A 17,323-nucleotide genomic window follows, 5' to 3' on the forward strand; every position below is an offset into this window, starting at 1 on the left:
CTGAGGAAAAGGTAACAATGAGAAAAAGTTCATCAATATCAGATGGAACTATAAACATTAAAGTACCAAATTCTCGCCACTCCCTTGAGCTGGTAAGGAAGGCAACCCCATTTTTCACTCATAGCTTGTCAGCCGGAAATGTGGAAGTCTTGCATTCAGGCGTTATAGATTCCTCAAAACCTGACACTGAGGGAGTTAGTTATTTTGTTTATAAACTGGAGACTGATGCTGATGTAGTTCTGACATCTATTGATGAAGAGAAAAATCCTTTTGAGGGGGCAATGGCAGGCGAACATGATACTAAATTGGCACCAGTTTCAGGTTATGGAATTTACTACACTGGCTATGAGAACAATTCTGCTTTGAATTCAGATGCTAAGAGTGATGATGATGATGAAGATGGTATGATCATTGATAGAACACTGGCAGAGACATTAGGAGTAGAAGGTGGGGAAATAGACGAAGCTGTTTTAGCTTCACTGGGGTTCAATTCAGCTGATGTCCTGGGTATGCCTGAATTTGTTCCGATGAAGGTTGTCATTGATTCTGACAGTGAAAAAGAATTAGAACAAGCCACTGAAGTTACAAACATACAAAGCAATGATACAGAAGACCTTGTTTCAAAATCACATGAATCATGCCTTCATGCTTCTGAATCAGAAAATAAATCTGATGGTGATTCTGAAGTAGATAATAAGAATCTTGACAGTTGTTTAAAAGAGAATGAGGTGAAAGCCAGTCAGAAAGATGGGGACAATTCTGAGAGCGCGAATGTTGCAATAATAAATGAAGATGTAATTGAGGAACCATGGCATTCAGATGAAATATTTCAAAGTGATGTGAGTGGCAAAGAGATGATGAAAACAGATACAGAAGTAAGTGTAGAGCATGAAACTGCTTTAGATGAATGTCGTCTAGATGATGTCAGCAAAACTGGAATTGAAGAGTGTGCACCACATATTGGTATGGAACAACAACAAATTGTTGAACAATTTATTGAAGATTTAAAAACCATTGAGGACAGTATTTGTGAACAAGTTAAAGAGCAACATTTACCAGTAGATAGTGACACTGATGAGGGACTAGAAGAGCATGCACTGCCAGTAAGAACAGATGAAAGAATTCCTGAAACAGGTGATTTTGTTAAAAATGAAGAACACAGCTTACATGATTTCATGACTGAAAACAGTGCTGATCAAGCCAAAAGAAATGAGGAAAATATTTCAGCAGTGACAAATGAAAAATTAGATAAAGATGATAGAAAGGATGTTGATGATTTCACCAGAGCTGGAGGTAAACGTGTAACAGATGAGAATGATGACTCTGAAATTATACGCGATGGGAAAGATTCAGAAAGTAATGCAGCTGCAGATGAAGAGATAGTTTTACAAGAAGGTAACACACTCCCTCTAGTTAGGGAACCCAGTATGGAAGAGTCAGAGATTGGGGAAGAGTATGATATGGATGATATATTGGAAGTGATGGCAGATATTGTTGAAAAGGATGAAAAAGATGTTTCAAGAGATGCATCCACAATTGAAGAAACAACTGGAGATATACATGAAAAAGACAATGGTGGTAAAGAACGTCCACCAGAAATGCACAAAGAAGACAAAGAACTTGTAAAAGGTTTGGAGGAGGGGGCCATAGGCATCAAACACACTGATGATGATGAAACCGGAAGAAAAATAGCTTCTGACGTTCCATCTTCGGAAGGAAGTGAATCAGGGTCCGTTGGTGACAGGGGGAGTGTTGATAAAAGAAAGTCGAAGAAAAAAACAGGAAAAAAAGAGAAAGAAGAATGTTCTGTCAGTTAATGTATTACTAGAAAGATTTTCTTAATGAAAACGTGTTGAATCAGAAGCATATAAACAAATATACTAAGTGCTGTTGAAGTCTGATGAGCACGACTAAAACACATAATCTTCTTTCACATAAAGTCGAATCTAACAAATATGTACAAGTACATATTAAATAAAATCTTTATCATCAAACTAATTAAGTAAAACAGTCAGTTTAATAATTTTGTGCTTTGTGGCTACTTATATACTGTTCTATCAACTTCATAAAAGAGTTGGACTGTAAAAGCATTGTTCCTGCCAGTGTTTTACTTTCATCTCCTTAAATAGTGTAAGCACTAAAAATTCATCTCCGTGAATATCATAATATCTAAACTTTCATCTCCATAAATATTAAGATGACTAAACAAGAAACCATATATTACCAAATGATATGATTCTTTCTTTTTGCCCCTGGCATCTTCTGATACATTTAGGCATATATTGATTAGCGTGTCTGTTTGTTTTTCCATTTGTCCGTTTTTATGAGGTTAACCCAAAATGACATGTTTTTTTCTTACATCAATCATGCTTTCTATAAAGCTTTGAGACTTAACAGACCTCATTTGACCTTGACATTAATCTCCATTTGGGCTTAGGCTCTTTCAGAAGATCCAAAGTGAAGTGTTTCGTTTAACATTAAAAAGCTTTATACTAAAATGGATGTTATCTCTGAACACACTCAACAAACCCACATCACATGACCTTATTTTGACCTTGACATTGAGAAGTTTTTGGACTGAGAAGAATTAAGAAGGGATAAAATTCTCGGGTAACCCAAATTTACAGTTTGCTTAAAATCAATACCTTTAGTAAAAAGCTTTGATACTTGAGTTCACCTCTTACCAAACACATATCACTTGACCTAAAATTGACCAAGAAAAAGTTTTTAGTTAAAACTATTAAAATGGTCCAAGCAACCAATACTGCTTAGGCTTATAAAGGAGGCATATTTGTTTATTGAACGCAGCATCTTGTTTCTATAAAAAAAAAGAGGAAAAAAGTGTCAGATGGAGAGTGTTAAATGAGATGATGTGAAAGAATACAAGGAGTTGTATGTTACTGCAATAAGATTACACTTGTTTTGGTTGCAAGTTTTGTGTACCATAAACTGTTACATAAATGGTACATTTTTAACTAATATTATGTATGCGGATATATGATTGTTAGTTATTGGTATATATTCAGAAAATCAATTAAACAGAATTCATCTGATTTCATGGTAAAACAATAATAGGCGTAATAAAAATAATAATATAAATAATAGTGATAATAATGGTTAAATCTGTCATCACTAAGCTATTGCCATTAAGATAGTAAAATAGACTGTCATAAATGTTTACTTGCCATATTCTTCATATTTAATTTTTTTCTGTTAAAATTTTGCATATTAGTGTGTGTTCACCAGTTAGATGGATGTTTGAGCGACATAACCAATTTTAGAGGCTTAAAATGTTATTGCCACCATATTAGCTCTACTATTATATAATAATATAGTGGAGCTATCCTACTCACCCCGGTGTCGGCATGACCGTCTGCGTTAGCGTGCAAATGTTAAAGTTTTCGTACTACCCCAAATATTTTCTTTGTCCATTGACATATTGCTTTTATATTTTGCATACTTGTTTACCAATATGACCCCAACCTATAAACAATAGCAGACAACTCTATCAAGCATTTTGTCATAATTATGGCCCCTTTTCCACTTAGAATATGCAGCAAATGTTAAAGTTTGCGTACTACCCCAACTACTGTGAAGCCATTTATTTTCGACAGCACAAAATTTCGTCATTTTTATAAAAATGACGATTTCGTCAGCACTTAAATTCGCCGATTTCTGATTTTGAATTTTAAAAAAAATGCGTCAGTTAATATCCGATTTGTGTGTAATACATATGCGGGAACACACTTGAGAATCACTGCAGGAGGTGGGGCCTGTTTGTCACATGCCAATTAACTAGTCTTTTGTTATCAAGGGACAGTAATGGACCCTCTTAATGTATGCCATTCACACGTTCATTGTTATGATTAGCGGACAAGTGGGATCGAATAACCGTTAACGAGTGTTTGTAACAGCAAAGCCAATTGCCAATTAGTCTTATTCTATTACTATAATTGAATAAAATGCTTTTTTATTCTGATATCAACTTTAAAATTATAAACTCTATGTGTGTGTTTGTTCTTAAAAAATAAACTACCGGTATATAAATCAATAATGTCAATAATTTAAAAATAAATAAATTGATACATATAAAATAGTAATAAGTGTGGTTAAACGCAAACAATCAAACAACAAACAGCAATTAAAATATTCTTTATTAATTTGTGATAAATATGCATGTTGATCACACATCGTCATCTTTTCATTTGGTTTATTGTCTTTCATCGGCATTCGCTGCGTGATGGCTAATATGCAACACCCCTGAAAAACACAATGCACCTAATGGGTAATAAAGTTATAAACAATTAGCGCTAATTCATTACCATTCTACATAAACGAAGTCGACGCATTCGATACAGCTGTACTGCACACGCGTTTTTAAGAAGTGTAACGTGTCAGTTAAGTACCTTGTGTAATCTACATCCCTTTGTGTCAAAACCGGATTAATCTTGATAACAAAACAGCAGGGAATGTGTGCATGGATTATGTTGGAATTTAATGCCTCATGTCTGGGGTAAAGTTTTAAAATATTGTTCAACTTTGTGTTTGTTTTTGGTCAAACATAGAGCATGATTGTTCGTTAGGATCTTAAATTCGCCGATCGGTCGACTGACTAAATTTATGAAAATTAATGCCTGACGATTAATAATGGTTTCACAGTATTTTCAATGTCCCTTGACATATTGCTTTCATATTTTGCATACTTGTTTATCAACATGACCCCAACCTATAAACAAGAGCAGACAACTGTATCAAGCATTTTGTCATAATTATGGCCCCTTTTCCACTTAGAATATGCAGCAAATATTAAAGTTTGCGTATAACCCCAACTATTTTCAATGTCCCTTGACATATTGCTTTCATATTTTGCATACTTGTTTACCAACATCACCCCAACCTATAAACAAGAGCAGACAACTCTATCAAGCATTTTGTCATAATTATTGCCCCTTTTATACTTAGAATATGCATATTATTGATAAATCTATTTTAAACTTTGCGTACTACCCCAAATATTTCCTATATCCTTTAACATATTGCTTTTATATGTTGCATGCTTGTTTACCAACATGACCTCAACCTATAAACAAGAGCAGACCACTGTATCAAGCATTTTGACATAATTATGGCCCCTTTTACACTAATGTCTTAGATAATTGAACATTTTGCTTAAATTGCCATAACTTCTTTATTTATGATCACATTTTATTATTACTTTGACAAAACAACACTTACCTGAATACCACAATGGATTCCACCAAACAATACCCCACGCCCCTACCCAGAATCCCTTCCCCCCCCCTCCAACCTCCCCCCCCCCCCCAATTTTTTTATTTTAAACATCATCTTATAAATTACCACACCCCACGTTATATCCCCCTCTCACCCCCCCCCCCTAAAACAAAATTATTTTTTTAAACATCATCTTATAAATTACTCCACCCCACATTATACCCCCTCTCACCCCCGCCCCCCCCCCCCCCCACCCCCCAAAAAAAAAATAACAAAAAAAAAATATTTTTATTTTTGAAACATTGTCTAATAAATGACCACACCCCACATTATACCCCCTCTCAACCCCCCCCCCCCCCCCCCCCTTAAAAAAAAATTACTTTTTTTCCTTTTTTATTTTTGAAAGATCGTCTATATATTATTAAATATGAACAATTTCCCCATGATGTCTTAGTTGAGCGCGCTGTTCTCTGACAGCTCTTGTAATAGGGTTGGAATCAAATGTGTGATAGAATGGGTTCAAAACTTCCCTATACATTTATCTGCATAATTATATTGTCTTGCCATATTTGTCTTAGTGCCCAGTTACTGAACGATATTTCCAGTTGATTGTTCATGCACACATGCTTGGATGTGTCTTGTAGGAAACTTTTGTACTTTTTTTAAATCTGCCATTCTTCAAATTAAAATTAAAATGTGTTTTTTTTAAACATCAGTTTATACTCTTGAAATCATTCATATCTGAATGTGTTGTCACTATGAATTATAAGCTTGTCCTGTCCAATTTGTTACAATGTTCTAGATATAACCATTGTTAAATGTATGTGTATAACAGAAACTGTTTATCAAAATGTTGTTGTTTTTGTTATTTTGATGTAACCGCATGTTTTGATTACATTCTGTTGATTGCAAAACCCCTGCTTTTATGCACGTGTATTGTTGTTTAGCTACCAGCGTGCAAAGAAAGTTATAAACTTAAGAAATGCCTGTTTGTTGTTCAAGCCAGAGGTGAACACATTTTAATTGTGTAAATTGCTTGATCTTGTTAGTGACTTGTTGCCCCTGCTTAAGTTTAGTTTGTTAGAAATTTGACTGAAAACGATACTAATTAATGTGAATTGTTTCATTTAGAATTGCTAAATTAGTAAAGACCTTTGAATATGAAATACAGAAAGCAAACTTATGTATAAATATTTGTATGACGGACCTATCATTAAAGATACATTGCAAATTATGGAAATAAACTGTTATGTGGATAAAATATGGTAACGGTGTTTTAATGAGGGTTTAAATAGGAACTAGGGCAGTTGGGAGTGTTTGGGTTGTAGTGTGCATTTAGAAAAAGTGCCTCAATGTTATTGATATACTGAAAACAATAAAACAAACACACACATTTGTTGGGGAATGTCTATACTTAACTTATAATTTTGAACTTGTTTCCTCTATTATGATTTTCAATTTGGATCCTAAACATTTGTGTAATTTACAAAGAATTTTTGTATGTTTGGGAAAGGTGTTGTGATAAAAAGATTTACTCAAGAAACACTTTATTCATCATAATCACATTAAATTGTTCGAGAATGACCTTTTTTTTCATAATGATCTTGTTTTTTCAACATGTGTTAAAACAAACCAAATGTTAAGACGAGAATCAATCAATAATGGCAAAAAAAGAATTTTGTGTTCAACTTTGTACACATAAAAAATGAAACAAAGAAGTTATTGTGAATAAAATTGTAGATATTTAAGAAGATACATTCCATATTTTCTTTCTTTATGTAGCTCATCTGATCTTTTGTTATTGCCTTTGGTCCGCCTTGATACGTGAATTGTGTGTTGTGCAGCATCAAAATAGACCCTGTCCACAATCTTGAAGACACATTTAGTGTCAAATCTGAATGAAACGTGGCCAGATTGTTTGTCCCAATAATATCTTTGCTTAGTTTGAAACTGGGTCATGTTAGGTCAAAAACTAGGTCACACTGTCAAACTATCATGTTAGGTCAAAAACTAGGTCACACTGTCAAACTATCATGTTAGGTCAAAAATTAGGTCACACTGTCAAACTAAAGAAAAAGATGTATAAAATTATAGAAATCACATTTATCATGCAATCTTCATGAAACTTGGTCTTTTTGTTGCTTTAATGAAATCTTGGCTGAGTTTGAAAATGGTTCCGGTTCGTTGAAAAACATGACAGCCAGGGGATGGGGCAGTTTTTCTTATATGGGTTTAGTGAAATCTTGTAAACACTCTTTTGGCCACAGTTTTTGTCAAATTTTTAAGATTATTGGTCTGAACATTTCTGGAACATTGAAAATATTGCCGCCTGGGGCCTTTGCAATTTTCCTTCAATAGCTATAGTTACTTGACACTGTAGAAGTCATAGTTTTATTTCAATCTTCATTAAATTTGCTCAGATAATTTGTTCTATTGATATCTCTACAAAGCTCAAAAGTGAGTCCAGTCTGTTAAATAATAATGCAAGTAAGGAGCGGGGCAGTTTGCGATGGATATTGTGAAACCTTGTTCACACTAAAGGTCACATTTTAAATCAGTTGTCATGAAACTTGCTCAGAAAAATCGTTGTAGTGATATTTGATCCGATGTCAAAAATGGTTTGGCTAGCCCTCAAACCAGTTTCAATATTCAGTTGATAGGGACATAGAGAATATAAATATGTGACTTTTGGATAAAGATGTGAGTTTTAGATAAAGATCAAGTTTTTCAGCAATTATGGAGCAATTGTAGCGGGAGACTTGCCAATATATTTGCAGATATAGTTTATTGGGTCTTATAGTTTGCTATATAAATGTGCCTAAAAATTAGATATTTGTTTCATCAAGTATATTTATTTGTATGCTCCCCCAAAAATTTTGGGGGGGGAGCATATAGTCGCCGCTTTGTCTGTCCGTTCGTCCGTGTGTCTGTCCGTGCACAATTTTTGTCCAGGCTATTTCTCAGCAACTAATGACCGGAATTCAACAAAACTTTATTGGAAGCTTCAATACCAAGAGGAGATGTGCATATTATCAGGGGGTTCTGGTCGGATGATTTTTCACATAGTTATGGCCCTTTGAAATTTTCCATTAACTGTACATATAGTGCAATTCTTGTCCGGGCTATTTCTCAGCAACGAATGACCCAAATTCAATGAAACTTTATGGGAAACTTCACTATCAAGAGAAGATGTGCGTAGTATCAGCGGGTTCTGGTCGAATGATTTTTCACAGAGTTATGGCCCTTTGAAATTTTATTTAAAAAAATTCTTGTTCTCCCAACCACTGTGCCTTCAAGACGTTTCCTTTTATCTGAATATATAGTGCAATATTGTGACAAAAAAACACTTTGGGAAGCATCACCCGTCTCCGACGGTTTCTTGTTCTGGATTGTACCTGGTTAAGTTCCTTTTGGTCTCAAGTGAGCGCTTTAGGGCCATTTGCCCTCGTTTTATTACTATTTCTTGCATTAAAATATGGGAATGTTAACACATATTATCTTAGTGCATATAATTGTTTGTTTTATTCTGCTGTAATTTTCTGGGAAATGTTTGTAGTTTGGAGGGTATTTGCCAATATATTTATTACAGTATGCATTTTAAATGTAGTTATAGCTGATGGTTTTATTATTATGAAGTATTAAATAAGAACAATGAAACATGAGATAGTAGTTCACTACTACGATTGTTCTATTCAAGCCCCTGGGGTCGAACCTTGCCATGTCCCAGGATTACTAAATGTTTTGGTGTATTATTATGGAGTGATATAACTTTGTTTTTAATCTCTAAAACAACAAAGACCAAGGGGCGTAATATTTGGCATGTAGAATCATATATTGGTCTTCTAGTAAGTTTGTTCAAATCATGCCCTGGGGATAGATTTATATTGACATTTAGCATAATAACTTTTTACTTCACGTCCCGTGGTTTGAAACTTTTTGCAAAGGTTCGCAATATAGGAATGTCTTCGCCCTGTAGCTAAATGATATCAGTTCATTTTTACTTTTTAGTTTGTCATGAATAAAGCACACATAAGATTCTGTTAAACTTTGCATTGTTTAGTTGTAAAAAATAGTTTACCATACATGTATATAATTGGACTTTTTGGAGATTTGTTAAGTTTTTTTGTAATAAGTATATCTCACATATTCTATTTTTCTACTTCTATGTTAAACTTTTGGTCATTAATAAAAAATCATCAAATATATGGCTGATTTTTGTTTTATAGATAACATGCATAACATGCACTTTTAGTGTTTTTATCGCCAAGGTAGCAAAATAGATGTCCCTTGATTTCTGTTTGTGGTTTTAAGAAACGTAAGTTTATTTTTTGGTGTTTTTTTGTTTGTTAGAGTATAATGCCTTTCTTGTGTCTATGGTATTATAACTTTCCTGATATTTATTATATAGAAAGCTGAACATTGGAAACGATCATCATAATTAATAAGAATCATTTATATATATTATTGTGATACAGAAATTTGTATGTGATGCTTTCATTTACTGAAATGTAATCGTACAAACTCATGATTTATATGCAGCCAATCTTCTCTATAAAAACCCAATTTAGAAATTCAAGGAAGTTTTTCTTTAAGATATACAGTATTTTGAATAATGCAAGAATTGTGGTATATGTTATGTTCAGCTTTCTTGTTTGTTCCTCTCTCTGGCTTGAATAACAATCAGGTTGTATTTATCAATATTGTAATCATTTAACAGCCCTTGAAACTCGGGCCATAAAACTTAGATATTATCACGCATGTCGACACTGAAAGGCAGTGTAAATTTGGATTTAACATGAATTGGTTGAACAAAAATGTGTATGTGTGTGTGTAAATTGTTTTATGTACATTGTTTTGCACCTTTTTGGAAGCTGTTGAAGCTTTAAGCATTGAACAGCCATGTTATGTTATGTTGATAGATACAACTGTCTCAGAGGGGGTAATCATGTGATAGTCAAGGTGGCGACGTCCATGCAGTGACAGTTATTTTTCACCGTTTTATACCCTTTATTACTGTTGTTTAATTTTTTAATGGACCTCACTTTCCAGCCATATCAGTAAAGATGTGATTAGCGTTTACTTAGTATTGAAATTCGCTTAATACATCGACTTTACTCACCGAAAATTTTCTTAGTGGAGCTTTAATTAGGTCATCCCGCTAAGAAATTTCGCAGTGAGTAAAGTCGAGATAAAGATCGAATATCAACACGCAATAAACGCTAGTAACTTTCTTACTGATACGGCTGGAAAGTGAGCGGCATTTAAAAAATAAATACAAGTAATCAAGGGTATACAACTGCGAAAAATACCTGCCTCTGCATAAACGTGGCCATCTTGACTATCACGTGATTACCCCCACTGTGTCTGTGCACTTTGAGTAGATGCATGTCTGGAGCCTATTGGGGCATGTAGTGTGTGGTTGGTCACAGTTTATGTAAACGCTTTTATTTGCAGCTCATCTCAGCCTATAAAGCTCATTGTGAGCTCTTGTTATTGCCTTTTCTCCATTGTACATCAACCATTTTCAATATTATCCATGTTAACACTCTAGGGAATCACACCCAAAATTCAATAAACTTTAGTTATATTAATTTTGCCAATGTTATCTCTACTGTTTGTTCAAAATGGGTCATATGGGCTAAAAAACTAGATCACTTAGTCAAATTGAAGATTTGGTGTGTATTATCGTTTCTCAGATAATGTGCCTGTGGTGGAAAAATTGCCTGTCTCAAGGGTCGCCTTATTTCTATAGACTTGTATAGTAAATAACCTTAAAAAATCTTCTTGTAAACAGCCAAGCTCAGTTGTTTCATATATTGTGTGTTACTTCATCTAGTAGTCTTGTACAAAGATTGTTCAAATCATGCCTTGAGGTAAAAACTTGTGGTGTCTCAGGGATTAAATGTTTTATATAGACTTACAAAATAAATCACTTGTAGAACCTTCTCTGGAATCACCAAGGCTTAGATGGGGTTTTCATACTTATTGTTTAACATCGTCTTTTTGTGCTGTAGGAAGTTTGTTAAATCACACCCACATTACACGGGTGAGCTTTTTGTGCTGTAGAAAGATTTTTTAAATCACACCCCCATTACACAGGTGAGCGATCTTGGGCCATCTTGTTCCTCTTGTTTCATTATACGTATATAGTGAAAACATAAAAATATCTGAAACTGCAAGGCCCAGAGGTTCCGTATTTGGCTTGTAACATTGAATGGTGGTCTCTTACCAAGTTTTTTCAAATCATGCCCTTAGGTTTTAAGTTGGACGAACCTTTGGGGTAATTTAATTGAATTACATCACTGCTTTGTTTATATATCATATGTTGAAAAACATGGTCACCGGGGTATGCAAGTTTCCTAAAGTGGCTATAGTGAAAAATTGTGAACTATGCATAAGTCACATTTTTTTGTCAATCTGTCTTTAACTGGCTCAATCCACTTGTTCTTGTGAAATCTTGGCCAAATTGAGCAACCTTTACCAAGTCAAAAATAGTTTCACTGACATTACAAACGCTGCTTTAAACAGCTAATTTCCCCGTAGTCACAGGTTAGCAACACAATGCCTGTCACATACTTGTTTTTCCAATAAGCCTGAGTTGCTTAGATGTTTAATGTCCACAGAGAAAATGTTATATTGTCACCTTCTTAATGACAATTTGGATTGTATGTTTTTTAATCTGTAATTTTTAAAGGAATTAGGCTTCCTAAAGGCAAATGTTCACATATTTTTTAAATGATAATTGTTACTACTTTTTACAAATAAAAAAAAAAAATTATCAAGGATAGAAATAGCACTAACGAATTTGACTCACACTGAAAATACATTTTGTTTATAAGTAATCATTATTAAAACTTGATACAATTATAAAGAGTTATAATATGAAACAATTGAATTTTGACTACTTTGGATGTTTTTATTTTATTTTGTGACAATACATGGATTGTGTAATTTAAGAATAAAAGGCATGCTTTGGTTAAATCAAAACTTTTTTAATACAAATGGTTTATTTAAAAATATATGGTCATTTTTAAGATTTGTTGTTATTAAATTCGTCTCTATATAAAGATTCAAAACCAATATCTTACATTAATGACAGGGCATTTAAAAACAAGGCCTTATTATCTCTGCCAGCAGGGGGATATAGAATTGGTGTTGTCCGTCTGTCATAAAATTTATTTTTTAATGGGGGGTATCAATTCAACAAATTTGCTTGTTTATTAAGCTTCAGGGGTGGTAACTGCATTAAATCAAAGCTAAATATTCCAGATAATAACACTTATGTAAACTAGAGCAGCTAGCTAGAGTTGGTATATCTTCTGTAGTTGTATAATTAAGATGGTATCATTCATGGTTGTAAAAGATGTTTTACAAGAAGGACAGTATATAAGGCAAATATCAGAATAGTTAATATTGAGAGCATAATTACTATCAATAAATAAATGCCAATGAAATATTGAGAAATGTCAAAGTCATATGCATATGCAAAAAAGAAAGATTAATCAGTTAATAACATCTTTACTCGTTTCTTGTTGCCGTTGAGTGTTACATATTAGTATGATACCATATCCTATGTTTTGATTTGCTTTATATATGTCTACATTGTAATGTGATGCTTCAAGTGGTTGATTTTAAGCTTGACTATTATATATGAAATATATATAGTGGAGCTGTCCTACTCACCCGGCGTTTCCGTTTCCATGCAAATGTTAAAGTTTTCGTACTACCCCAATTATTTTCATAGTCCCTTGATATATTGCTTTCATTTTTTGCAAACTTGTTAACCATCATGACCCCAACCTGGGCAAGAGCAGACACCTGTATCAAGCATTTCGACAGAATGATGGCCCCTTTTATACTTATAATATGCATTTTATTGATAAATCTATGTTAAAGTTTGACAAAACAACACTTACCTGACATGCCACAATGCACTCCACCCAAACGCCCGCCCCCCCCCCCCCCCCCCCCCCCCCCCGATTCCACGCTGACCCCCCCCCCCCCCCCCCCCCCCCCCCCCCCCGAAAAAAAATAGATCATCTATTAAATGTTCACACACACATTATACTCCCTCCCCCCCCCCCCCAACCTCCCCCCCAACAATTTTTTTTTTCTTATTTTTGAAAGATCATCTATTAAATGATCACACACCCACATTATACCCCCCCCCCCCCCCCCCCCATGATGGCTTACGTTATACTGTCAAGCACTCGAATAGTCGAGCGTGCTGTCCTCTGACAGCTCTTGTTTATGTCCCCCACCACTATAGTGGGGGACATATTGATTTTGCCCTGTCTGTTGGTTTGTATGTGTGTTTGCGTCAGACTTTAACATTTGCCATAACTTTTGCAATATTGAAGATAGCAACTTCATATTTGGCATGCATGTGTATCTCATTGAGCTGCACATTTTGAGTGGTGAAAGGTCAAGGTCATCCTTCAAGGTCAAAGGTCTAATATATGGGTCAAAATCGCTTATTTAAAGTACACTTTTGCAATATTAAAGATAGCAACTTGATATTTGGCATGCATGTGTATCTCATAGAGCTGCACATTTTGAGTGGTAAAAGGTCAAGGTCATCTTTCAAGGTCAAAGGTCAAATATATGGGGACATAGTGTTTCACAAACACATTGCTTGTTTTTCATTGAGCTTGCTGTATTTAATCTAATGTATACTTCAGTTTGTTATCTTTTGAATGAACCTTAAATTCCAATAATGCGATGCTGCTTTTTAATGTAGCATAAGGTTAACATTAATGAAATATTTGCTTTTAATTATCTAATATTAGCATGTCTTTTGGAATAAGAAATCCATTACTGCACTGTAACAACCACTATGTATGCTACTTTGCAAGTGGTATTTATTTGTGATTTTCGCATACCGTAACTTTGATTGTTTGACATTTGTTTTGAAATGTAAATCGTGTTTTGTGTCACTCTCATATATATATTATTTTATATTTATAAATATTCATATTTTGAAGATTTGTTAGCAGCATTTATTTGTATGAGAGTTAATAATAATTGATATCTTAATTATTTGTTCTAATTTGCATTTGTATTACCAATAAATACCGTTTATGAAACTGGATGTTGATCCGTTGATTTTTGTATTTTTCAGATGATAAATTAAAGAGAATATTAGCGGAGCGGAAAAGCTTACAAGAAGAGGTAAGGCCGACTTGCCCAAAACCATTATTTGGAGTCATGTGTAGAGGGTGAGATAAATGTTGATTCATGTTTGATACATAGTGATTGATCATTGATGTTAGATACATAGTGATTGATCATTGATGTTTGATACATAGTGATTGATCATAGATGTTTGATACATAGTGATTGATCATAGATGTTTGATACATAGTGATTGATCATAGATGTTTGATACATAGTGATTGATCATTGATGTTAGATACATAGTGATTGATCATAGATGTTTGATACATAGTGATTGATCATTGATGTTAGATACATAGTGATTGATCATAGATGTTTGATACATAGTGATTGATCATTGATGTTAGATACATAGTGATTGATCATAGATGTTTGATACATAGTGATTGATCATAGATGTTAGATACTTAGTGATTGATCATTGATGTTAGATACTTACTGTTGAAAATCATCTGGTATCTTGAATGTTAAAACTTTATACAAAATATTTAATGCTGTATGAACATGTATCAAATCAATACTTTTTGATATTGCATGATGCTCCATGGTTCAACAAGCTCTGTGTGTTAAACTAAGAGTTTTACAGTCGTATAATCCATGTTCAAAAACAATAAAAACCTGTTTACATTGGGAGGGGAATGCTCAGAAAAATAGAGATTTCTGAAAAAACACAAATGTTCAATTATCCACAATAGATATTTAAAATCTGTAATAGAAAATGTATCATAGTAGAGACAAAGATTAAATCTCTTAATTTATTAAACTGACAAATAAGTGAAATGCAAATTAAATGATTTGAAACAAACATGCCTGTTGTCAATGTGATTATTGTCGATTTAAGTGACGATTTATGTGAAATCTGAGATGTGGAGGGTCCACAACATACGCTTATCTGTGAAATTTTACTTATGTGTATTTGCAGACTACAAGGTTCAATCTTAATTGTTAAACAAAAAACATATCAGATAAATAACTATTTTAATTGCAACTGCAAGTGAAGGATAGGAAGTACTGATGACTGGCATGTACACACCGGATATTTGTTACGTTGAAAAGTTAAGACTGTGTATAAATCTGATCTGTTTAGTTAATCTGCGAATAATTAATCCATTTGGTTTCAGATAAATACTCTAACTGCGCAGTTAGGAGAGGAAAAGTCAAAAACTAAAGACAGCAAAAGTACTGCTCCACAAAATGCTATGAATGGACCAGAAATGCAGTTGTATGAAATACAAAGTAAGTACAAACTTGAATCGTATCTAGTAATGGTTGGTCCTGCAAAGAATGTTTTAAGTTCAGAACCAAAACAAATCTAAAACCATAAAAATGTGTGAGTAAAAAAACTTCTCAGAAATTAATAAGTTAAAACCAGGCCAGATGGCAAAAAAATATAAATGGCTATATGTGACCAGCCCAAAACCAGAACAGTCTGCGAGTAACCTGGTGCATTTTAATGTGATATTAAACTCAAATTTAAAGATGGCTTATTTCAAACTTAAATACAAATTGCACAGAAATCAACTATATTGAATTGAATATAGGTTAAATGAAACTCCAGAGATGGTATCTGGAAAGAAATTCTTTTAAATGAAAATCTCCCTTAGTACTTTAGGTATGTGACAAATAGGTTATATGACAATACAGACAACACAAAGCATTAAGCATAAAGAATTGTTTGGTCGCTGTGGTGCAGGGGATATGGTCTCTGCCTAGGGACCGGGAGGTAGGGATTTGATGCCCATTACTGGGGTGGTCTTAGGATCTCAAATACCCTAGGTATTGGTTTTACCCACACACAAACAGACTCGAGAGTGTAGAAATAAGCCATAGGCTTCTGATGCATACAAGATAAAATGACTCGGTTTAGACTTAACAGTGATGTGAAGGGAATATGGTCTCTGCCTAGTGACCAGGAGGTCAGGGGTTCAATGCCAAATGTGGTAGCGTTCTTTAGAACTCTCCCAAGATGCCAAACACTGGTTCTACCCAGATAATATATGAGCCGCGTTCTGAAAAAAATCGGCATAATGCATGTGCGTTAAGTGTCGTCCATGATTAGCCTGTGCAGTATGCACAGACTAATCAGGGACGACACTTTCCGCTTGTATGGTATTTTTCATTTAAATGAGGTCTCTTCTTAGCAAAATCCAATTTAGGCGGAAAGTGTCGTCCCTGATTAGTCTGTGCTGACTGCACAGGCTAATCTTGGGCGACAATTCATGCACATGCATTATGCCCAGTTTTCTCAGAACGCAACTCGTATGTGTAAGTGCCTTAATAAGTCACAGGCCTTTAATACAATCCAGCTAAAATAGACAGGTTTAAACTAAACAATGATAAATACTGGGGTCAATGCTTTTAAATGGTCAGTTGAAGCATTACGTCTTACCGAAGACTTGAGTAAGGATACTACATGTAAAAGAAATAATATAGAGAAAATAATATATCATGTGAGGCTGAGAATAAAAGAATGTAAACTTTTGCCGAGCTGTGGTTTTATTAGGCAGAGCTTGATATATCACAAAACGATTGTGCAGTATCCGTTTTATTTTCATCATAGCCATTTTTAGACAGGTAACAAAATATAATGTTTATGACACTAGGGTTTTAGCAGTAATGAATATGTCGTATGAAGTTTGATGTGTAAATCACACATCATGAGCACTTGGGCTAAATATTTGTGAAATATGTTTTTTTTTCTATTTTTGATGCATTTTGTGTATAAAATGTATTACTTCTCGGTATCTTATTGTTTGTTTTGTTTAATCCAATTCTATTTACCAAAAATGATGACTGTAGTTTATTCCCAGTCATATTCCAGTAATATGACCTACCTTCAAATATTGACTGTTATGAACCATGTTGACATGATATATAAACGAATTACATCAGGAATCTTTATATAAGCCAGATA

At 34.0% G+C, this 17,323-nt stretch overlaps 1 protein-coding gene across 2 annotated transcripts in view; it reads left to right on the forward strand.

Annotated features, from left to right (window-relative positions):
* The window catches only part of LOC127839222 (leucine-rich repeat flightless-interacting protein 2-like), a 64,970-nt gene that overhangs the window by 35,565 nt on the left and 12,082 nt on the right, over positions 1 to 17,323 (forward strand). For both annotated transcript variants that reach the window (XM_052367507.1, XM_052367506.1), the window contains exons 8-9: positions 14,354 to 14,403; positions 15,531 to 15,645. In XM_052367507.1, coding sequence (XP_052223467.1) covers positions 14,354 to 14,403; positions 15,531 to 15,645 — 165 coding nt within the window. The remainder of the gene's footprint in view (positions 1 to 14,353; positions 14,404 to 15,530; positions 15,646 to 17,323) is intronic.

This window comes from Dreissena polymorpha, chromosome 7, assembly GCF_020536995.1.
Source record: "Dreissena polymorpha isolate Duluth1 chromosome 7, UMN_Dpol_1.0, whole genome shotgun sequence".
Classification (NCBI taxonomy): domain Eukaryota; kingdom Metazoa; phylum Mollusca; class Bivalvia; order Myida; family Dreissenidae; genus Dreissena; species Dreissena polymorpha.